This window comes from Clarias gariepinus, chromosome 8 (genome assembly GCF_024256425.1).
Source record: "Clarias gariepinus isolate MV-2021 ecotype Netherlands chromosome 8, CGAR_prim_01v2, whole genome shotgun sequence".
Lineage (NCBI taxonomy): Eukaryota > Metazoa > Chordata > Actinopteri > Siluriformes > Clariidae > Clarias > Clarias gariepinus.
This window is the reverse complement of record NC_071107.1, coordinates 25,820,751-25,844,305: the sequence shown is the minus strand read 5'-3', so window position 1 is coordinate 25,844,305 and position 23,555 is coordinate 25,820,751. Positions and strand designations below refer to the sequence as shown.

Below are 23,555 nucleotides of genomic sequence, written 5' to 3'. Positions count from 1 at the left end.
AAAAGCAAGAAGCAGGTTCACTGAAATGACATAGAGGAATCAAATGCCAAATTAATATGACAAAATGTATATTACTTTTAATCGCATCTGATATGAAATAACATTAGACTCCTTCAGAAGTTTCCTATCATTCAGCTAGAGCACTTTACACAGGACTCATAGACCACTCAAGTTCTTTTACACCAGAAAATTATGCCTTAATGGATCTTGCTTTGTGCAAAGGGGCATTGGAGTAATTTGTAGCATGTTTTAGTCATACACTTAATATGAACTTTACAAGAGTCAAAGAAATCATTTAGAATAACAGTTACATTAGAATGTGATATATTAACCATAGCAATTTGCAATAGCAAAATGAGCAGTCAATATGAATATGGCTTGACACTACTAACTAAGTAATAATAATAATAATAATAATAATAATAAAGTGAATATATTTTATTACTTAACTTGTACCAAAAATATTAAATATAAGGAGTCATTTGGAAATATTTCATACAGGATTTATTTGGAAAAAATATTATGGTGATTTTCTTTATGAACAACACGTATAAAACAATTCCTGTACGTTTTAACAAAAGAATTAAATACATTACTGTTGAAAAACAGTCACTATGACCTGAAGTGCCTTATATACAATATACAAATTTGCAAAATGAGAAAAAGATTAAATTATAGCTGGGTTAACTTCACAAAACCCCCAAAACAAATCACAAATAGCATTTAAATAAAAAATTAAAATTAAAAATCATATCAGAAACAGAACAGAACAGTTTTGATGGCTGTGTTTTTCTCTCTCCTGACCTGTGTAACGGGTCAGAGACAGAAACTGCAGTCAGTGCATACTTATATGCAGTAATTATGTTTGAATGTTAAATACATTTTTTTAAAAGCAACCCTCCGTAGTGCAATGAGGTAACAAATAATAATAATAATAAATCCCTACAGGAAGTGCAAAAAGTCCATCTGACACATTCCTGGGAAATAAACTTTGAGAGTGCGAGCCAGTATGGCTCAACATCCATTTTCTGCAGTCACTGTGCTTAATTCAGTTGAGAACCAGCTCATTCTGAACGTCACCATGAACATAAGATCCACAGCAGCAGTCACAAGAAGGAAACCTTCCCTCTGGTTTGAGCAGCATACACTGGAGTAAAACCTCCTGTAGAGCAAGACGAGCTACAGCTCTGGTGTGGCATTATACCTGCAAAAGAGAAAAGATGAATTCAGTGATGTTGTTTTGTTGCATGAAACAGTGCAATTTACATATTTGTGTTGGACTCACGGATTGATTAATTAATATTAAAAGATAAACTCACCTCAGTTGCAATAATACATTCATCCTTTTCATCTGATATTACAAAGACAGACTGGTACTTCGTATCTTTGCATGCAGCTTCTGGACTTTTCTCTGATACTTCACTAAAATACAAAGATAAAATAATTAGGAGCAAATTACAAACCTGAATTAATACAAAGATTCAATTCAAGCACCTCTAGTTTCTGGCAATGTTTTAGGATTATTCACCTTTTTAAATGTTTTCTGTGTTTTTCTTCTGAGTCAGAGTCAACAGCTACATCCTCCTTTCCAAAGTCTTCTTGTTTAAGCTCATGAACAAGATTGTAATCCACTAATGAATAGCGAGACTTGTAACCTTTTTTTTCTATAGCTGTGGTGTCACTCTGAAAGTCCACTTTCTTGTTGGTATTCTTCACCTGCGTAGTACCTATAATGCTGACCGTCAAGTCCTTCTCTCGACTGCAGTTGTTGGTCAAGTTGTTCATGGTCTCACTTTCAATATGACTATCAGCTTGCTGGTTTCTCTGCTGAACTTTTAAGCGAATATACACAACCAGAACAGCACACCCAAGCAGGAGCAAAAGCACCAAAATAATCCCAGCACAAACTGCTGTCCATGGAAATACGTTGTCATCCTCATCCTCAGAGTACCTTTGATCAGGTTTCTCTACAAAAGGCTGTCCTTGTGGGTTTTCAGGGAGCAAGAATTGGCAGTTACGTCCTCCGTACCCAGGAATGCAGGCACACACATAGCGATTATCCCTTTCATGACATGTAGCTCCATTATGGCATGGGTTGTGTGAACACTTATTGACAGGCAGGCTGCAGTTCTTGCCAGTGTATCCGGGAGGGCAGGTACAGGTGTAATCGTTGACTCCATCTTGGCATGTTCCTCCATTTTGACAAGGATAGTTAGCGCATTCATAAACATTGTCATCACAGTTTGCACCTGTGAAACCCTCTGGACACTTGCAGAGATAGGAGTCCACAAGATCTAGACACTGGGCACCTAAGAAAGATTTGAAATAGTAGATTTTAGATAAACTGATTAACACTGCTGCTTTTAAAACGAATTTAATTTTGACTTATTTCAAATCAAATTTAGTGTTAGTTTACCATTTGAACAGGGATTTGAACTACAATGGTCAATCTTCTTTTCACAATTAAAGCCAGCGTAGCCTGTGGGACACTGACAGAAGTATCCTCCATCAGGATTATCGGCACACCGTCCACCATTGAAGCAGGGGCCATCTGCACAAGTCATGGCACTCAGTTCACAGTTTCTTCCATAGAAGCCAGGAGGACAGGTGCAGCTATATGTGTTCTCAAGATCCTACAAAACCAAAGGGATTATAAGGAAAATGTGTTTAGAGAAATAGACATCCATGTTTGAAGCAGTTTGATGTTACATTATCACCATAAGCACAATACTTACAGTGCAGCTTCCTCCATTTCTGCATGGACTCTCAGAGCACTCATTAACTTCATTCTCACAGTTAGCCCCACTAAAACCAGGCTTGCAGGTGCATGTGTAGCTGCCTTGACCAGTGTTAGTGCAAGTGGCTCCATTCTGGCATGGTTTGTGGTGTGTGCAGTAATTAAGATCTGAAAAATGGAAAATGAAAGGTATTAATCCACTAATTCCATTTTAAACAAACATGTTACCCATAAAGAAATACAGTCATTTAACATTTTTCAACAAAATTAACCTTGATTGCAGAAGAGACCACCCCAGCCCTCCTGACAGTTGCACTGCCATGGTTGTTGGCAGGTACCGTGTAAGCAACCCGGGTAGCGGATACAATCGTCACAGTATTTTCCGCTGAAGCCCACTCTGCACCTAAAACATAAAAAAACAGATTAAAATTTATCCTTATTTATATTAAAATTAAATATATACTGTATATGGTTTCATAAACTCTAATACTTACTTGCATTCACCAGGTTTGTCACAAAATCCATGCTCCTCGTCACACCCGGGGAGACAGATTGCTGCAAAGATAAGAAAAATAAATGAATTGTGTCAACTTGTAAGATGTCTGAAGCAAGTTGTTATTCAGGCACATTTGCCAACTATTGCCCAAACAAATTCCCTAATTCATTCTGCTATGGTGCTATTTGCCCCATGAGTAGGTGTTTAGAAAAGTATGCTCCTGTCATCACTCTGGGAAAAAAGTCCCTGCTTAACACACATACTCGTACAAAAGATTTACAAACAAAAGCCTCCTTTTCTTCTACCGGTGGGTCAGAAGTTCCTTTTTTCACTTTGTTCATAAAGCCCCCAGCCCATAATGTCGCAGAGATAAGGGTGGACAGCTGGTGGACACGCTGCTAGTGCAGGACAGCTGCTGTATTGTCTTCTCTCACTCCGCAGCTGCCCGCTTTTAACAATACATTATCACTGCGAGCCAATCAGAGGTGAGCGCTCTGCCAAACAGCCAATCAGGTGAAGGCTTTAGTATACGGCACGCGTGCCATTATTTAGCTAACGGCTCTGTTTTGAATTACTCGAATGCGGTATGTAAGAGCACTTCCGCAACTCGTTTTACGCAAGATATTATCATTTCACCATGCGAAACACCAAACAGGAGTTTGAAGTGACAGTTCCAAAGCGACTTACGCTCTGTGCAGTATTGGCCTTTCCATCCGGAATTACAGATGATCTCTCCGCGCTCTCCGCACGTGAAGTGGCCGAAAGCATCGTCTCGCGGGCGGCAAAACACCGAGCAGCCTTCGCCATAGTAATGCTCATCACACACAAATCTGTACGAGTACTTCAGCTCTGTTCTCCCAGACACTTGTAGATCTTGAGACCATTCTTCTCCGACCGCTAAGTGCCTCTGTGTGGTCATGCGACTGATCAAACGTTCTGGGTTGTCTTTAACAAAAAATAAATAGACATAAATTCTTCCATCCAGTTATAAGAAAAACAAACATTGTTGTTCTTTTGAAACTTTACTTCAGATGCTCTTACCTGTCGATAAATCCTCAGCAGACTCCGTATGCAGTGCCTCAATAATTAGTGAAAACGTCCCCTGTAAGGTGAGAAAGGAAAATGTGAGTCAAATTAAAATCTCTGCAGTTCGTGCTTACTTTCTTGCGACAATCGGAACCCGAAGGTCTATAACGGAAGAGGGAGATAAGCGGAGGTGTGATTCACGCTCTGCTTCCCCAGGTTCACACTTCCTTAACTGCAGTAAAATGAAAGCTTTCGGAATTTCACGCTGAGCTGGCAATAATATGCTCTCCCTAGGGATATACATGCCTCTAGTACTTGTCAAACTGTTGTAAATGAAGCAACTAGTATTGAATTTACCTTGCATAAATAGCCTAATGATACTTAGTCACATTTGTGCTACCAATAATCCAAATCAGGGGAATTACGAAAAAAAATGTATCTGCAACAACTCACCGGCCAGGTAAATCCAAAAGGGAATTGAACTGGGTTGGTGAAGGTGCTGTCTGAGAGAGTTTCAGGAACTTGAAATGAATTTGATCCGAGAACAGGAGTAGTAATTCCGCCATATGTGCACGGGGGCTCCGGGGATACGTTAGCCTGGTAATGCTTGAGGCAAATCCTAAAAAAGGTTTTGCATTCGCACTGTTGAACGGCTGACGAGGATCCTCCTTTACAACAGTTAGTGTTGGCCGTTATTCCTTTCTTATTGAGAAACTCTTGCAACTTCAACTCAAAAACCCCAGAGCATAAAATCTGAAAAAGAAAAATTTATACAATGAATAATTAAATTGTAATATTTTGGGATATATTTTAGATTGACCGTGACCAAACGAGAGACACTTTTCATTACCTGGCTTAGCATGGCACAAAGGATGGCAGCAATCATAAGTCGCCCCATGGTGGTAAAGATCTTCAACGAGATGTTACACGTCCACGGGTCGTCTCACTCAAGAAGTCATGTAAACTACGACTAACACAAAGTGAAGAGGTGAATTCTTCAGCCAAAGCGTAGATGCAGTTTTTATTATTTGGCTTTATCTTCTTCTGCAAGTCATGTCTTGCAAAAACAGACAAGTAAATCCCAAATGAGATCGAAAAAAACGAGATAACTCCAATCTGTCAATGCGTCCGGTTCACTTTCCACATAAAGATGCAGCAGAGACAGCAAACTGTGCTGTTTACTTTGTACGCGTCCAAACGCTTTTACTCCGAAGCTCTTGATTCCATTGGAGAGAAAGAGAGTGAGTGTGTGTCTGATGTCCCAGTCCGCCTGCTGCCCGTTATATACAGAGTGCGCCTTCTAGGGTAATGAGATGCAAATGAGAGCTACTCCCCAATCTGGCTCGAGTTGTCACAAAGGGACACTTTTCCACCCCCCCTCCACCCCTTCCCCCACACACCCCCAAAGATCGCCAAATGGTCACTGAGCTGTAAAATGTGCAACCTTTCCCTGCTGCAAAGAGAGAAAGTGTGTGTGTGTGTGTGTGTGTTTGGGGGGGGGGGGGGGGGTGTCTCATTTACATATAGGAAAAAAATTCAAGCCGAAGAATCCTATACATCCGGGCACAAACCTTCAAATTACATCACATGTCCATGTGAGCGTTGCTTAGGCTTCGTTTAAATCCAAGTTCCAAAAAAAAAAAAAGAAATTTTTTAATGAAACAGGTGTTAAAAATGACATCCCCAATATAACTACTGTACATTTAGTTCAGTTCAATCCAGAAGGTCCTTAATGGCATGAATGTTGAAAAATTAACATTGTTGCCAAAGCAAGTCTAGAAGTTTGATTACATTAAAACACCAATCTGCATTTATAAACATATATAAACATTATAAACATATGAAATATGAAAGAAAAATATAGTAATTTCACAACTGATCATGAATAGTGTAATTCCTTGCTTTTCTCCTTATATAACATTACTAAGGATTGAAATTGGTTAGAAGATGTTAATCGCACGATTTGGCCTCATTATAGCATTGATCATTTTAAGATGTTAAACCATAGCCTAGTTTAAAGGATCATATCAAGAACTTGACGCGGTCATGCCTGTTGCAAAACCTGATGAAAAGCATTAAAGCAAGGTACAATTTTAAAGAATAATGACTCGATTAGTGAAGTATATACTCTTAATTCATTCGGAACCAACCGATAGCCTATTTATCTTAGGTAACATATGAAACTTTGTTACAATTCGATTTGCCTTAGAAGTACTACACATTTTAGTGAGGTTCGGGTTGGCCTAAAGTTTAAATTTTAACTTTGTGTATGTCTAAGCGGGGCAGTAAAGCCTAGCGGGTGTGTGTCGTTCGCGTGGCTGTCATTAAAGCACTTTGTTATTGTGTGAGGGAAGAATAAGTTTGTTCTTTGTGCTCTCAGCTGTATGGTAATGCGGCCAGCACCTGCTCCCTTCACAATGTAGTGGAGAGAGAGAGAGAGAGAGACAGAGAACAGCACTTTGCTCTTTGAGCAGAAAAATAGCTCAGATAAATACCCCTTTTATTTAAGTGTATTCTCACATAATCATCATCAACAACAACAACAACAACAACAACAACAGTGGTAGTAACTACAACAGCAACAACAGCAAGTAAAAAAAACAAGTTAACTTCATTATTAAAATAAAATACACAGTCTCCCTTATCTACTGCCGATGTGCGCATGCTCACGCTGGCGCGCGCGTGTGCGTGTGTTCATGTGTGAGGGTGGTCTTCATTAGAGCATTAATTGAAACGACTGGCAGTTTTTATACTGCAGGAATGCAACTGCATGCGAATATCTTTTTAATAGAGCGGTCAGTGATGTAGTGCCTCGTTGTGTTTTCAGGATGCCAGATGTACTGGATACACACTTTGTAAACTCTTTGTAGAATGCAGTTTTCTATGAAAGTGGATGAAATTAGTATTTGCAGTTTATTATATGGAATGCAAATCCGTTATTGTTAGAAACAACAACAAAATTAAAATAGATACATTTTAGGATTTGCACTGATTACAGATCGTTCTTATCGTAAGTCACAGCAACTCCTCTTAAATTATAGCTCACAGAAGTCAAAGCAAACGTCCTCAATCACGCCTTCAAAAATGACGATGCTTTTTTTTTTTGTTTATAGAGAATAAATCCATCTATACACCTCCCAGCTGACCGGTGAAAACATCCCAGCCATCTCTCATCACATCACAGTGGACTATTCTTTATCCGGACGTAGCACACATTTCGCGATTACCACAGCAAAGCGTAACTGAAAGGCAAAGTGAAACCTCTTGGATTTATGCCCACTTCGTTTATTCTTTTCAAGAATAATTTATGCCACGCGATTCTGTCTTGGTTAAATCAAGCAAAAAGCCCCTCTTCTTTCTCCCCTTCTCCCTCCTTTCTCGCGCTGGACTATGGAGAGACTGTTTAACTTAAGTGTTTCTATAGGGGGCTGTTGTACTTTAACTCCTGCCCACCAGTAGCTGTGCTGAACAAAGCCCGGGACTCGAGGTTCGACTATTCATCTTTTCTCTTCGCTTTAATTTTCATTGATTTTGAATACAAGGGGAGCCCTTTGGGGATTCTCTCTGAAGGCCACGACACGCCTTTAGACGCGCTCAGCACCCCCCTTCCTCCCATGCCAACCATCTGCTCCCAACCAAATGGCGTGTTTCTTCTTCTTCTTCATTTCAACTGCATGTCTCCACTGTCCTCTGTGCACAGCACAGTCTTCCTCTAAACTGGACTGAAAGCATGGCGTGGGCTACAATACATATGGTTAGGGAAGCTGGAAGTGAGTTAAAGTGGCCCGTGGGAACACCAATGTATTAAAACAAATAAGATATTGCTTTAAGGTTAGACCTGTTGCCTACAGATCAGCCCACACCATCATAAGTAATCATACCCAAATGTAGTCAGCAATAGCTCCAGAAATTCCTAATCATACCATCATCAAGTTGCCATAATGTTGCCGGATGAATTTATTTTACGCACTGCCGCATATAGCGCACAAACAGAGGGTAAATGCGCTCAGTGGTCTGGAGATGTTTGATCAGAGAGAAGACACAAGCTTCAGCAAAGTGACGCAGCAGAAGTCGCGCGCCGATTACAATGACAAAGGAGCAGTCGCGTGGCCCAGCCTGCGCATATGATTGATAAGAAGCAGCAACACGGAGGATGAAAACATCCCGCATCCAGGTCCAGCTAATGGCAAACGACCATCTGTGGTCTCTCTGTGTTCTCTCTTTATATATTAACAATCCTGTGACGAGATTAACAGATTAGCTCTGAAAGTCCGATTAATTTTGCCAGCTGCTGCAAAGAAACAGGTAACCCTCATTGCGCCTATTGCGACAGGGTTTGGGATGGTGTGTATGTGTGTGTGTGTGTATGTGTGTAAACGCGCGCGCGTGCGTCGAATTCTTCGGCTGAGCAGAGTCGCGTGCCAATGCCCTTCCGAGGAACATCTGTCCCTTTTCCCCAGGGTGGTTTTTGTTCATTCGAAAAAAATTAAATGAAAAAAGAAAAAAATAAAAAAAAATAATAATAATTCCCAGAGGAACAAACCACGCGTTATTGGTGGTTATAAAAAGTCAATAAATAAACCAATATCACTCATTCAGTACTATTGGTACTGTATACATGTAGTGGATTCAGCCTGTGAGCCATTACTACTTTACCATAATAGGCTACTGTAAAACTCTGGGATGCTAATAGTTGCTAAAAATAAACACTCAAAAGAAGTCAAGCCCACAGGATTTGGTACTTTTCTGTTCATTAAGCAAAAATGTAGCAGTGGTTGCAATTGATGGTAAAATAATAAGCCGAAGATTAAAGCCCTCATTACAAATGCATTGTGTACAGCCGGCAACGCTGATGATTAGAGCTTTTATTTTGCTGCGTGTGTGTGTGTGTGCGTGTACTTTTGAAACTAAATTAGTAAAATTATGAAATGCATTTATTTAGGCATTATGCCACTGTAGTTATAATTATTTCCCAGAAAAACCTTACATAGAAGCTCGTTAGACAAATGATCACACAAGTTCGAACACTTCTTTACAGATTTCTTCGACATGCAGCTCTCTTTTCTTTGCAGTCTTCCACACTCCGTGTGTGTATTGTATATACTGTATACACAGAGAGAGTCCTTGGTAGTGTGTGCTGCGCCTTTAACGCGCTGTGGACTGCGTGCGGTTTTCCGGAAGCGGAAGTGTGTGCAGATTGTAAACAGAGTGCTAATCAGTGCGTGGTGTCTGGAAGGTATAGTGACAGTTGTTGCCTATCATCCATTTCATTGGTAGGCTTTTTAACATTGTTTTGAAATCTGTTTGTCAGATCGATATATTAATATTGTATTTTTAATTCCATGACCACTTTAGCATTAGCTTAGCAGAAACAGGACTCAAACCATTATTGATAGTTCGGCCTTTTATAGATTACACTGCTACGACTTATTGTCTTATGGAATTCAGGTTTATAAAACGTGCATGTCAATATGTAGAAAGCATACAAAATTTAGTAAGTACCAATTTACTGGCATCATTCCTCACACACTTACGTATTTGTAGCAGAGACTGTCGCCCAAATGACAAATAACACCTCAAATAGCTGTACAAATACAATATGACTTGCCAACCTGTGCATATACAGTACGTTATTTAAAATATTTTAAACATTGTAGAACAATACACTACTGACGTCATTAAAAACTATAAAATAATACATGGAAGTATGTAGTAAGCAAAAGAAAAAAATATTTAAAAAAATCAAGTTTTATGTTTTAGCTTTATATTTTGTTTTGCACACTTTTGGTATTCTCTCATCCAGCATTATGAGGTTGTCACCTGGAATGATTTTTCCAACTGCCTTGAATAAGTTATTGCAAAACGTATTTAAAGCTGCCATCAAGGTAAAAACTAGATAATTCTAAAGGATGTATTAATTTCAACACTTTTTTTTACTGCATAATTCCATATGCATTATTTTATCATTTTTATGTCTTCAGTTTTGTTCTACAGTACAGAAAAATAGGCATAGAGAAAGAAAAAATAAGTCCACAATGTCAATAATGAATTGTGTTATATATTTATAATATATATTCACCCAATGAAAAAATTACCGGAATTGGGTTAAGAACTGTTCAATGCAGGATTAAAACTGGAAGGATAGTGCCATACTGTCAACATCATGAATGACCACTAAAATGCTTGATGAAGTTGCATTGTAAAACATAGACACCAGAAATCAAAGCTGTGTTTAATAGTGGCAGTAAGAGCATTTTATCACGCACTCACACATGTGACACATCAACTCACAGGATTGGGATGAAACAGAAAAGGGCTTAAAATTGGATTGGGACCTTGGAGCAATAGAAAAGGTCATGTTGTCTAATGAGTTCAGGCTGACCCTATTCTAAAGTGACGTGTGTGTCAGGGTAAGAAGAAGTTATGCACCCATCATGCATAGTGCCCCCTGTACAAGTATTATCATCTGAGGTTAGTCAGTGGGTCAGGTCTAGGCTAACAATGTTATGTGGCAATGAAATAAAGTCAGCTGTTGACCTTAATGTTTTGTTACCAGGGCACAGACTCAGTTTGTGAAATAATAATAATCAAAAGCAGCAAGCAATATTTAAGGTGGGCAAACAAAATATGGTAGTCTCCAAGCGTTTTGGTCAGGCTGTGTGTGTGTGTATAAAGGACTGCCTTACAGAACATTTTAAATATTAGGTTTATTATTCAAATGTAGCAAGAGTTAATGTCAATTTAATGGAGCTTATATATTTATTTCCAAACCCTATCCAAAGCTGACATCAAACCAAAGGCAAAATTCCTAGACATAAATTTTTTTGTTGAAAAGATTATTACCTATTAAATTTAATTAAGCAGTCAAATAAGCTACAGTATTACCTATAGAACTAAATCATCCTATAAGCAAAAGTAAAGAAAACAGTTGTGACCCAAAAGGCTCTTAAAATAAATAACTGATTTGCACGTTAATAAAAAAACTATATTTTTTATCACTAATGTAAATCTAAAACGTGTGTTGCATTGTAATGAATATTCACGAATCATTCTTCTTTTCTCAAATTCAGAACCTGCTAAAGAGTGTGCTGACATGGGGGTAAAAGGCTTACAGTACTTTATGGAGACTTGTTATCCAGAGACTTGCATACATGTGCACTTGAGACAGTTGGCTGCATCTTATGCTGAAGCCCATCCTGATATGACGCCTACCTTGGTGGTGGATGGAATGGCCTGTTTGAGGTACTGGTATAAGTGTCAAGCCTGGGTCCATGGTGGTCAGTGGCAAGAGTACATGCATTTTCTGCAAAAATTTGTGGAGGCATTTACAGCAATAGGATTAGGATTGGTCTTCTTCTTTGATGGGACCATAGCGGAACAGAAGAGAGCAGAATGGGTGAAGAGACGGCTGAGAGTCAACCAGGACATAGCCAGAATATTTAACTACATTAAGAATCGGCATCAGCAACCAGACAGAGAAATGTTCTGCCTACCCTCAGGACTGGCCACCTTCTCCAGGTTCGCACTAAAATCTCTTGGTCAAGAAACACATTGCTCTGTTTCTGATGGAGATTACGAAATTGCTGAATATGCACTCCATAACAACTGCATTGGTATTCTTGGTCAGGACACAGACTTTGTCATCTTTGACACAGTTCCGTATATGTCCATTGCTAAACTCAGATTAGAAAATATGACCACAGTGCAGTACTCCAGAGAAAAGCTGTGTCACATCCTAAAGCTTCAAAAGTCTGATCTTCCTTTCCTGGCATGCATTCTCGGTAATGATATTGTGCCAGAGCATCAACTGCAGAATCTTCGTAAAAATGCCTTAACCTTTTATGGAAAAAAACACCAGGGTGACAAGGTCCATGCTGCAGCAGAGTTCATAAAAAGATATCATCCAAACAGTGATGCAGTATGTAACATCTCCTCACTACCTTTATCCAAAGTTGATATGGATGTTGTTGAAAAGGGAATCCAGTCATATCTTCTCCCAGGACAATCATCACCTTGGTTAGATCAAAACCTACCTTTCCCAGAGCTGGTGTGTGTAATGGAAAAGTACCTGAACAAAGATATATTACAGGTAACATATAACCAATTGCTGCCACTACTTTAAAATCCATGTCAAAAAATTTGTTTAAGTAATTAAAATGTTCTGCCCTGCAGGCAGCAAAAGAGAAGCACATACGAGCAGAGTGTTTTATGGTCTATAATGTCCTCCAGGATGGGGTGGTGGAATGCAGCAATACGCTGGAAGATGAGGATCTTGGACTGCCACCCCAAGCTATTTTATACCAACCACTTAGAGAACATATTTACAGTATTCTCTTGCCGAGTAAGTTTCTTATATAACTGTTAAAATATTTAACTTGTCATGCTTATAGAATTAATCATCAGTTACTACTTCGTAGTATAAACAAGTAGAGACGGGTCTTTTTTTACACTCATACTATATGATAAATAATAAAAGCATGAGAGTTTAAAAAAAACAGTAATTTACTGAGTGTCTGTAGTGAGTGTAATACCTCTGTAACACCATGCCACATTTCAGCTATTTCTAAAAAAAAATTAGATAAACACATTAAGAACATGTGCAACTGGACACGAACTTAGTAGAAACCAGAAAGGACGTAGTATTCTCATAGATCTGCTTATTCAGCAAGATACAGGAAGACCTTAATAAGTATTAACAATGATATTAACCAGATAACAGTGTAACTAACAACCCATAGGGACTTTACTGACATACTACAAGCATTGTGCAGATTTTTTTCTGAGTTGTATATTGAATGTCACTGTTGCTACATCAATAGAGTTCTCACAACGTCTTCTTCAGGCTTGTGTTATGCCTATGGTAGCTCCATGGCATGTTGTAGACGACCACATTGAGTTCCTCTAGTTCTTAGACACTGTAGGAGCATTAGAAGATCTGACATGCAACAGATTTTCAGAGTCTGTCAGGAACTCTCTGTTATGTGTATATAAACACCAAATGCAACACAAGTCATTTGCAGGCCATGATTCGCATACCCACATTCAGTTTAGCCTACACAGTCTGCAGGGTTTTGGGTAAATAAGAGAAAACCAGAGGACCTGAATGGACAAGCAGAGCAACAACAATAACCAAAGCTTAGTTTTAAACCATTGACCCTGGAATTTTGAGATACAATGCTACCAACTGTACCACCAACTAATTTAAACATTTTAATATGCTATTAACAGTGTTGTGTTTGGTCACAGAATCTTATATTATTTAATATATTTTTTCTTTAATATAGGTTCTTACGGTGAAACATTGTCTGTGAAAGAATGGTTTGTTTTTCCCAGAAATCCACTTAAAGAACCAAAAAATGTGACTCCAAAGCCTCTAAATCTTCCAGGTAAGGTATACAATATATATATATATATATATATATATATATATTTTTTTTTTTTCTAATCTAACATCTAAAAATAAGCATGATTGACAGTTGTTCCCCCATCCATTGGAAGGCCCTTAATCATCATTCAGCCCAGTTGTTCCCAGTGTAAGGTGTAAGTCACTTTGAAACCATCATCTCAATGAGGTAGAGATACATGTAAATATAAGTGATGGACACATTGAATGTACCATGAAGGTTTTAGAAAATGAAACTTGTAATAGTAAAACCCTACTTCCTCCACACTCTTCTACTATGTTTGTTTTTAAGACACTCAAATGTTCCTTTGTGTTTATGCTTATTGACATATCAACACTGAAAGGTTAATAGTGTTTGCACTGAGAGTGTTGTATCCTCAGTAAAGCTGCTTCATATTAAACAACTAAGTAAATGTTTAGATTCATAGCCAAAAGAATTTATGCACTTTTGTTTATTACAATCCTCTAAAGTATCTTAGTGTCTAAAATATATTAGTGGTGCACAAACAGTATGATGAATTACATAATCAGTTGTGCTACAAAATTAAATGGCATTTAAGTGGTAGATTTTTTTTCTTTCATTTTTTCAAATTTTATTTGTCACATACACAGTCATACACAGTACAATATGCAGTGAAGTGCTTACATGACTGCCAGTGACCTTTAAAAATAATAAAAGCTTATCCATAAGGAAATAAATAATAATAATATATAATTAACTAGTAAAATATGCTGTACAAAGTAAAATATACTGTAATAAAAGAAATACGTTAGAAAATACGATTAACTTGTGAAATGTACTGTACAAAGTAAAATATACTTCACAAATAAGAACAGAATATTAATATAGAACAAAATATAAATATAACAAATATAGAAAAGAGGAGGGCAGACTGAAGTCTCTCAAGTGTCTTAGGTGGTAGAGATGCTGCCGGGCCTCTGTCACATCAACACCGTGGTGAAAAAGGCCTGGCAGCGTCACTACCACCTAAGATGCTTGAGAGACTTCAGTCTGCCCTCCTCTTTTCTATATTTGTTATATTGATATTTTGTTCTATATTGATATTCTGTTCTTATTTGTGAAGTATATTTTACTTTGAGACTTCAGACTGCCCTCCAAGGTGCTCAGGAATTTAGGGTAGGTGTGAGTTTTTCAACTTTTAAAGGACAAATATACTACTTGTTGTTAAGAATATAAATGATAGTGCCAGAGCCCTGTCTAGCCCTGTCCTGCCTGCATGCGTTCCATTAATCGCTGTCTGTATTGGTCAATTAACAGAGGGAATTCCTGACCTTACAACTCTGTGGTTTGGGAAAGATTCAGAGGTGAAGCATGTCCGTGTGTCCACTTTCCTGGCTATTTTTGGCCTACAGGACTTTGCTGAAGAGCTGAAATCTTTTGACACATCTTTGGTAGCTGTGATTTGTCTCGTAACATACATAGCTATTCAGGTGGGTTTCACTTCGATTTACATGTTGTTTGCATCGTTATCACACAGTTACTGATTATTCAGTCTAGCTTCCTGCTTGTTTTAACATAAGTGCTTTCTTTATATACTGTACTCTAATTGTTTTGTACACTAAATTACAACTTTTGACTGCTTGCAAACTAAAGAGGAATATTTGTTCTTATTGTAGGCTAAACACTTCTCTGTAGAAGACGTAGATGCATATCTAAGTCAAGCCGTCTGTATCAGATATAAGTCATACACAGATCTGCAACATACAATGGTGGGTATTTTCTCTACTTTGGAACATATAGGCAGCTTACAGGGAAAATAGTTTGTTTTCAGTCAATCTAAGCTTTGAAGGTGTTAAAATTGGTGCACAGTTAGGTCATTTCTTCATGTTTAGCTTAAATATGTAATCTTTTTCAAAGGTGCCCTCCAGCCATGTTCACTTTGTGTTTTTTAACTCAAAGTCTCCACATAAACAGAAACAGCGCAGTGTTTTGGGTGTTGGTGAATGATTAAAGCACATTTGTATCATGTATTCTCAAGGAGACTGCAGGCTGATTTCCTTAGTGCTGAAACTCAGGGTAAATACTCTCTCTTGCCAAACCAACACTTCACGAGACCATGTTTTTTTTTTTTTTCTCCAAAGCGAGAGTAAGTAAGCAAGTCATCTTAAACGATGTATTGGATTCTCTCACTATTTGGGAATAAAGAAAAAAAGAGACTGGGGGGATAATTTTTGGTCGCTTTGCGACATTCCTCCCAAAAACTGCTCTAATTGTGGTCTGAACCTGAGAGCAGTGCTCTGGTGACAGACTCTGAGACGTCCCCGCTGTTGACCACAGGCTTATTTCAGCTCCTTTCCTAATTTAAACCCACTACACACACTATTTAAGACATTGCCTCCATGGGCACCCATGGTTTTGAGGTGGCCATATTGAATGTTCTCTCTAGAGTGGAGATGTGTGACTAATAAGATCTTCACAGGATATATCCAGGAAGCCACTGCTTGATTTACATTTTTTGCTGCTCCGTTGCATGTACCAATTCCTATCACTTCCAGGTGCTATTGTTTATATCTCTGCTCCCTCAGATATTGTGATGTTGCTTATAAATATGAAGGATTTATTTATATTTATAATTTTTTAAGACGGAAATTCTGTAAATATTTCAAACATCTACAGTAAGCAGACAGTCTACCATTTTGTGCTTTGATGGTTGTTTGTTATGAACATGTCAGCATTGTTTGTGTGTACATTTCAGTAAAGGTTAAGTGAGATAGGGGAGTTTATATTACCAGCAATATGTCAGGTGGTGAATGATTGCGTTCAGTGTCTATGTGTTTTGGGGCACCAAGCAGCAGGTGTTGAGTTGCTGAGCGACTCAGGCAAGTGTGTGTATGTGTGCGTATGTTTAAGTCACAGTGGCGACAGCTTGCCACTGGCCAGATGAAAGTGTGTGAAGCTCTCCTGCCTCCCATGTGCCGGAGGGAGGCAGGAGCACCTGTTGCACACGCTATTGTTGTGTCCCATCAGGAGCAACACTGTCACATCTGCCTGAAATGTGAAAGGGGGATCACAGGGGAGGAGGCGGGGAGGGGAGAGACGAGGAAAGCTTTAAGAGCCAGACAGATGGCAGGAGAGTCTCCTGGGGCTGCTTGATTCCCCCCTCAATCTCTCTCTCCCCCTGTGCTGCTTTGTGATAGTGAGGGAATGTGAATACACACACACACGAATGCCTCTGTGTGCTGAAAGCACCAACGTCTACACACACTTTACAAGGCTGGAATCGAGGACACTTCAGGCAGTTTATATTTTGGAAAAAATATATGAAATTAAAACGTCCCACTAGGATATAAAGTGCTTTATATGCAAAATAAAGGCATTTTGTTTCCCCATGTGTACTCAGCATTCATCATTCTTCTCCATTCATGAATGTTTCAGGACATGGAATGGCACAGATGCATCATCACACAGGTGAATGATCTGCTCACAAGGTTAGGAGTTGCCATTAATGTTAATCTGTGCCCCCAGGCATTGCCTTAGTTTCACAGACATCTGGCTGGAGCAGCTTTCATTGTTTCTGTGGTCAAATGCTGGAAGAACAGCTGCTGCTCTTGCTTTAAGAATAAAGCTCTGCACACTATCTCTGTGCCTAACGGCAAGCTACCATTGGTAATCATTGCCTACATATTTTCTGGCAGGACTCCAAGCATGGCCACTATTTGTTTTTTGTTCCTGATGTTGTTTTTAATCAAAACAAACTATGTAATACCCAGCTTTCATTATGTAGTTAGCCCCTAGTCAGAGTGATATTGCTTTAATGACATAAAGGCTTGGGCCGTCGCCCACTGCTGAATCTTTTGACTGCGTGTACTGACCATCTTTTGTTTACTTTAGTTTAAGCTGTGTTTGAGAGCAGAGCAGGTGGTAAGCAAGTCTTTCATTTTGGCGACACAAGCGCTAATCAGTCAGTCCTTCTCTTATCTCCCGTGGCTGGGGGGAGGTAGCCAGGTGAGCAGGGGGCAGTTGAGGGAGAATCTGCCCCCACCTTCATGCACATCCCATTATCTCTAGTTTTTCCCTCAGGTTACATTCCAAGTGCTCTAGCCTCAGTTTAAACTTACAATTAGTATTATTTCTCACAATCAACCCTTCACTACTATCATTTCTCAATTTACTTTACTTATTGTTCACTCTGCTGTACTCCGCTTCCCTACAGCTATACAGCTGTAAACTGTGATCCTCACTTTTAAAGTTTTTATTTTTTCCCCAGATTTTCCTGTAATTGTTTCTATGTTTTTCCTTTTTTCCTGATTGTGCAGGTCCCTCAGGTGGATCCCAGGGCTGTTCACCTTGGTTCCCTCTTTGTACGGGGACTAACCTACCTGATTGCTGCCAATAGTGCCTGTGGTTTTCCTTTTGCAATGAATGAGATCATGCCTTGGAATATCTTTGATGGCTTGCTTTTTCATTCTAAATACTTACAAGCACACACTGATTGTGCTAAAGAAGAGCTTTTAGAGAGAAATGTAAGTAGAGAAAACAACTTCTTATAAATATTGACGATGTAAAGTAAATTAACATCTAGTGAGGTTCAGAAGTCTAAGTCTACATCAAAAACCTGTGATTTTTAAACATTGTTAATATATTTTTATGGTTAAAGAAATCTGTACTATTTAAAACAAAATTTTTTAATAAATGGTCTATATCATAAATATTTATATTTAAGATTCTGCACTATTTCTCGACCCCTATTTTAAACACAAACATAATTGTGATGTTAACCATGTTGTTTACCTGCCTTATCAAAAAGGTTAGATGTCTAATATCTTTTATTAGACAACATTGGAGTGATGGATTTAGAGTAAATGTCAGTTGTGGTGCATGCTGTCATTAAAGCAAAAAGAGGGCCAAACACTGAGAAACCCTAAAATTAATGTCAGTATTTCAATTCAATATTTTACTTTTTACACAAATTCTTTGTACCTGCCCGGCCAAAGCTGGCTTTTTTTTTTCTTTTTTTTTTTTAAAGGAAATTAATTAGGTCTTTACCAAACATGTGCACTGAATTGATTTACTATTAATCACAGACAGCGTAGGACATTTTATAACATAATTTGTATTATATTTCATTTTAAAAAATGCAATTTTCACTAGTGCTCTCAGACTTTTGTACTCCATGTTTATGTATTTAGCAATAAATGGCAAACGCTTTTGGATGAGCAATACTGTTTATCCAGAGACCACAGTGTGTCCCTTAATTGGTTAGGCCAGTCCTGGCCAGCATGCCATGTGTATGACACACTGCTCTAGTTTTACACCAGCCTCTGGTGAATACCATGCTGTATACTGTAGATAAACACACGGGTTTCTGTGGTGGTAACATTCTGTTGTTACTTACTTATTTAGTCACCATTATAATATATTTTTGCCAGCAATACCTTTAATATCTCCCCCAAAAATTATTTTAATTCTTGTGAACTGTATCCAATCATAATATGAGGAAAAAAGGAATAGGACCCATATTTACACTCAGAGTGATGCAATTTTGGTCCTATTTTCAGGAGTAATTTACCAAGATTCTTAAAGTGGGAAGTCACGCCTACCTCCACCAAAATGTAGGAGAGGTGTCCTAACCAGTGGCTGGGAAACTGGTAACTGGTTAGGAGTGGCAAATAAATTGGGTTCAGGCAGAGACGTTTATATAGCACTACAGACCTTGTGCAGATTTGAACATGCTACGCAGCGTGAAGAGGTCTGGGCATCATCCATGGCACACACATTAAAATAATCGTAGTTATATATGAATTTTATACATAATTGAGTGTACACGCTCAATTATATATGCACTTTATCACTCCTTTAACACGGCATACCACTGTTTTCCACTCTCCAGGGGCATACGCGGTAAGGTGGCATTTAACAAGGTGACAGGTGGCATTAATGCTTTTTAAACCATTTGCATGTTTAATGGTAAGAGTAGATCAAAATTTTGCTTCACTTATTTCTTTTACTACCTTCTCTGCAAGCAAAAAGCTCTTTTCCTCTTTCCAGTTTTGCTTTCTTTACAAAATCTAATTATGAGCAATTATTTGGACAATTTCATGCAGCCGGGTCACACATCTGCATAAAGCTTTCACAACTGCCCCTAATTTCACCGTTTCAGTTTTCCACCATTTAAAACTACAAAAACCTGTCAAAACTACAACACCACTATAATGCCAAGCCTACTTTGCAGTTCTTAGTATCGTAAACAGTGACATCACAAAATCTCATTGGAGCAGTTCTACTTCTCACTGAAAGTACGGAAGTAGGAAGCTTCATAAATTACTTTTATGTTTAACTCTGAACTAGGAATATTTTCTGTCCTAAATTACCTTTGAGTGTAATTCCTAGGAGTGATTCTGAGACGCTTAGTAGGTTTCTGCTACAACTGGCTTTATTGTGGTCGTATGTAAAATTGTGGCTAGATTTACTGACACAGAACATGTGCAATTTAAATAAAGCAGTTGCTAATATCCTTTAAATATAGCACATTAAACATGTACTGTCATTTATTTAAATTTCAAGGAAATGTAGCAAAAAAATCTTTTAACTGGAAAACCCCCAAAGTTGTGCTCCTCCACCTGCTACTCTAAATGAGTTCACAGGGGAGATGTGATTGGCCATATTTCAATTCAGTTAAAGCCTGGAATTAACTGGCTCTGATATTGAACATTGATAAATATATTAAAAGCAGTTAAACAAAAAATTATAAGATTGAAAATATTGCATTGTTTATTTTTTCACATGAAAAATATGTAAATAATGTGCTGTGTGTTGTTTTTCCTGCAGCCTGCATGGATATCACTATTTCTCACACTTCGAGATCTGGTGCTCAAAGCCTGCAGTAGACATGGCTCTATTCTTAGTTTTCCAGGTAGACTTCAGCACGGTGAGAGAGCAGTTTGTTTCGACAAGTTTATCTGCATTTAAATCTAAATTTCTAACCTCAAAGGACTGTAAAAACAGTTTGTTTTATAGGTAAATTATTCATGTAAAAACACTTTTATCCGAAGTAACTGAAGGAAGGAAAGAGTGAAGGTGCTTGCTTATGTGCCCTAAAAGTAGCTCAGTGACAGGTTTGGAACACAACATTTACAAGAACAGATCCTGACCTAATGAGCTACCCACAGCCTCATAAAAATATAAATAAAAACCTAAATATAATAATTTTTCCCCAATAATCTCCTGCTGAGATGCAAATAACAACAATAATAATAATAATAATAATAATAATAGAAAGGTTATATTGTTGCTGTTTTCTACTATGCAGGTTTGAATATGCTAAATTAAAATTAGTTTTAGTTTCTTGGAGAGCTGCTCATCACTGCATGATAAGAATACATGAATATAAGAATTTACTGGAAGGGAAGAACATGCCCTGTACTGTAGAGAATAATTCAGTTTTGGTGTGTCTTGCAGACAAACAGTATCCTTTTCCCTGAATAATACATGCCATCTGCTCTGTGGCAGTGACCCGCTCTGCAGCCAACTTTAGAAACAGGCACTGCTTTGTCGTAACAAGAATAGATATTTTTATAGGATGTGAGTTATATTAAGTAACATAACAAGACAACAAAATTATAACTTGTGGCTGTTAAAACCTCCTGAAGCCCTGTTTCTTTTCACAAGCATCCAGCACATTATGACTCCGTAGCGAGATTAAAAGAGATCTTGTGGTAAAATCATCTCCATCTGTAATTTTCTATTGATGTTGAACAGTGCATGAAACACATGTTGTGTCTCAGTGGCAAGCCTTATTTGTGTTTATGCTAACACAATATCTTGTTTGTTGTGTTTTTATGTTTATTTATTTTGTAGTGTCATCAACTAGTAGTGTTTTTCGAGCCATAGTTATTACTGTATGTGTTGGTTTTAATTAAGAAAACTATGTCCCAGTAGTAGTATTCCTTCTCTGAGTAAAAAATACCAAGTTGACAATCATAACAACACCATTGCCGACATAATTGTAAGACAAAAGAGAATATTTACTGGTGTTTATGGTTTGGTTTATTTTTCTTGTTTTTCTGAGAAGGGGATTATTTTGCCCTTTCAGATTGTGTATTCTGTCAGTAGAAATATGATATTTGAGTATACATATAAAAAAGAGTCTGTCTCTAATTTATGTCTGCATTTGAGCTGGTAATCACTGCCTCAGGCTTGTGGGGAGGTGGTGGTAGAGTTCAGGCTTTGGAGAATTATATGGTTTATGTTTCCAGTGATTCGAAATTTCTCTATTCCTTAGTAAATTAGGGACTGAGCCCCATAATTAAAATCACATTTCAGTGATACTGTCATTTCCTTAGGGAGGCCCACGGATGGAGAGTCATACAGAGAGAGTGAACCCCAATTTCTTAGCACCCTAGACTTAAACCATAGACAGCAATCCAGGGGTCCAGGCTTCCACATGCGAGGTACATTGCGCACATCTTAAAAACACTCTATTTCACTGGAGGTGTTGGCTAGAAATTATAAACTAATTCCATTTTTTAACCCATAGGACACGATAATAGAGCAAGATCAAGAACAAGGCATCCTAACAGAAAAAGATATCACCTTGCCGCAAGGTAACCTTCATAACTGGAATTGCTTCGCAAAATCTTTATTGTAGACCTACACAGCATTTCTGCACTCTGTTACAGATGGCCTCAGTAACAAGAACAGCTTTCCCTTGACAAAAAAGTTCAAGCAAGAAGATCATGGAGGTGATGGATTATTTATTCTGGTGAAATGAATGCACCAACTGCAGCTGGCTGTTCACAATGCATGGTCTACTGTGGGTTTGACTGTCTGACTCTGTGACTGAGTAGGGCGTAGACATTTTTATAGCGCACTCCTCTACACACGGTCTTGATTATCAGTAAGAGCATGCTCACAGAATGAAAACCAGTGACAGTACGTTCCATAGAAACTTATAAAAACAAAATGAGTAATAGTAAGACTTATGCACCTGCCCTTGCTATTGGCACATACAGTATGTCACTTGTTTGCACAGAGTACACACAGTCAACAAAGAAAAAAGCAGAATAAAAACGATCAATTAATATGTATTCAGAGTTAGTTATTGTTCTCTACTTCTGAAAAGAGTGGGATACCAGTGTCATTCTGCTTTATCCTTCTCTGTGTCCTAAAATGCATTAAGCAGTGGTTATGGTTTAAAGTTATGGTTGTCTTTTGTGTAAAGACATCATTTTTTTTAAATAGTTTTTTTTTTTTTTTTTTTTTGTGGTTTCTTGATTCCCATCTCACCTGATCCAACTAATCTCTTTGTTAGCAAGCTCAACAAAATGTGCAGAAAATTAATACTTTGAGACCAGGATGAAGAAACACTTTGTAAAGGATCTGAATCAGAGACAGAAACAAAACCTTTATTTTGTATGTGCCAAAAATATATGATGATCAAAACTGAGCTGTAGCCCTAATTATCATTAGGTGGTTTCTTATTTTACAGCCCATGTGATTTGAATGGAAGTTCGCACAAATATCTTATCACTATGTGTAGGACGTCCTTGGATGGAGAAAGAAGTTGACAAATAAGTAGATTTTTATGTAGCTAAACTTCTGTTAATTTCATAGTATTTCATTACACATGTTTCTTTTAGAGTTTAACATGAAGGTTTGTTTAGAGTTTTGTTTAGCAAAAAAAAAAAAAATATATATATATATATATATATTGACATCTAATTAAACTAAGGATGTGTTCTTGCTATATCCCTTATATTCTTTTTTAAAAGATTTTTTGGGACATTTTTAAGATCAGCAGAGTAATATAAAATGTTCTTATCAATCTGCAAATCACATTAACACAAGTACAGTGAGGTAAATAAGTATTTGATCACCCTGTGATTTTGCAAGTTCTCCTACTTAGAAATCATTGAGGGGTCTACAATTTTCA

The 23,555-nt window shown here is 37.9% G+C and overlaps 2 protein-coding genes across 6 annotated transcripts; one reads left to right on the top strand and one right to left on the bottom strand.

Annotated features, from left to right (window-relative positions):
* Window positions 1–537: 537 nt before the first annotated feature.
* dld (deltaD) lies at window positions 538–5,481 on the bottom strand. The gene is made up of 11 exons (XM_053502270.1): window positions 5,110–5,481; window positions 4,713–5,012; window positions 4,275–4,335; window positions 3,921–4,178; window positions 3,232–3,292; window positions 3,010–3,140; window positions 2,736–2,905; window positions 2,417–2,633; window positions 1,529–2,309; window positions 1,320–1,422; window positions 538–1,204 (listed from the first exon to the last, which is right to left on the bottom strand). The coding sequence occupies exons 1-11, from the start codon at window positions 5,155–5,157 to the stop codon at window positions 1,199–1,201; spliced, it is 2,136 nt and encodes a 711-aa protein (XP_053358245.1). The 5' UTR covers window positions 5,158–5,481; the 3' UTR covers window positions 538–1,198.
* A 3,949-nt stretch (window positions 5,482–9,430) lies between these two features.
* On the top strand, window positions 9,431–23,282 carry fam120b (family with sequence similarity 120B). Of its 5 annotated transcripts, none has more exons than XM_053502175.1 (11): window positions 9,431–9,495; window positions 11,330–12,348; window positions 12,432–12,600; window positions 13,544–13,645; window positions 14,942–15,114; window positions 15,301–15,393; window positions 17,941–18,147; window positions 20,453–20,552; window positions 21,967–22,074; window positions 22,161–22,227; window positions 22,303–23,282. In XM_053502175.1, the coding sequence occupies exons 2-11, from the start codon at window positions 11,353–11,355 to the stop codon at window positions 22,313–22,315; spliced, it is 2,028 nt and encodes a 675-aa protein (XP_053358150.1). In that variant the 5' UTR covers window positions 9,431–9,495; window positions 11,330–11,352; the 3' UTR covers window positions 22,316–23,282. The 5 variants fall into 5 exon arrangements, 4 of the variants coding, with proteins under 4 accessions (XP_053358150.1, XP_053358151.1, XP_053358149.1 ...); XM_053502176.1 differs by having other exon boundaries at window positions 9,452–9,532; window positions 12,489–12,600; XM_053502174.1 differs by having other exon boundaries at window positions 9,452–9,532.
* Window positions 23,283–23,555: the final 273 nt, after the last annotated feature.

Bases quoted from the DNA above. Each gene is read 5' to 3' on its own strand.
- dld (XM_053502270.1), bottom strand. From the start codon at position 5,157: ATGGGGCGACTTATGATTGCTGCCATCCTTTGTGCCATGCTAAGCCAG. The intron at 5,013-5,109 runs GTAATGAAAAGT...TTTCTTTTTCAG, and splicing joins TTTGTGCCATGCTAAGCCAG to ATTTTATGCTCTGGGGTTTT. The intron at 2,310-2,416 runs GTAAACTAACAC...AATCTTTCTTAG, and splicing joins TTCAAATCCCTGTTCAAATG to GTGCCCAGTGTCTAGATCTT.
- fam120b (XM_053502175.1), top strand. From the start codon at position 11,353: ATGGGGGTAAAAGGCTTACAGTACTTTATGGAGACTTGTTATCCAGAG. The intron at 13,646-14,941 runs GTAAGGTATACA...GTCAATTAACAG, and splicing joins AAAGCCTCTAAATCTTCCAG to AGGGAATTCCTGACCTTACA. The intron at 18,148-20,452 runs GTAAGTAGAGAA...TTTTTCCTGCAG, and splicing joins AAGAGCTTTTAGAGAGAAAT to CCTGCATGGATATCACTATT.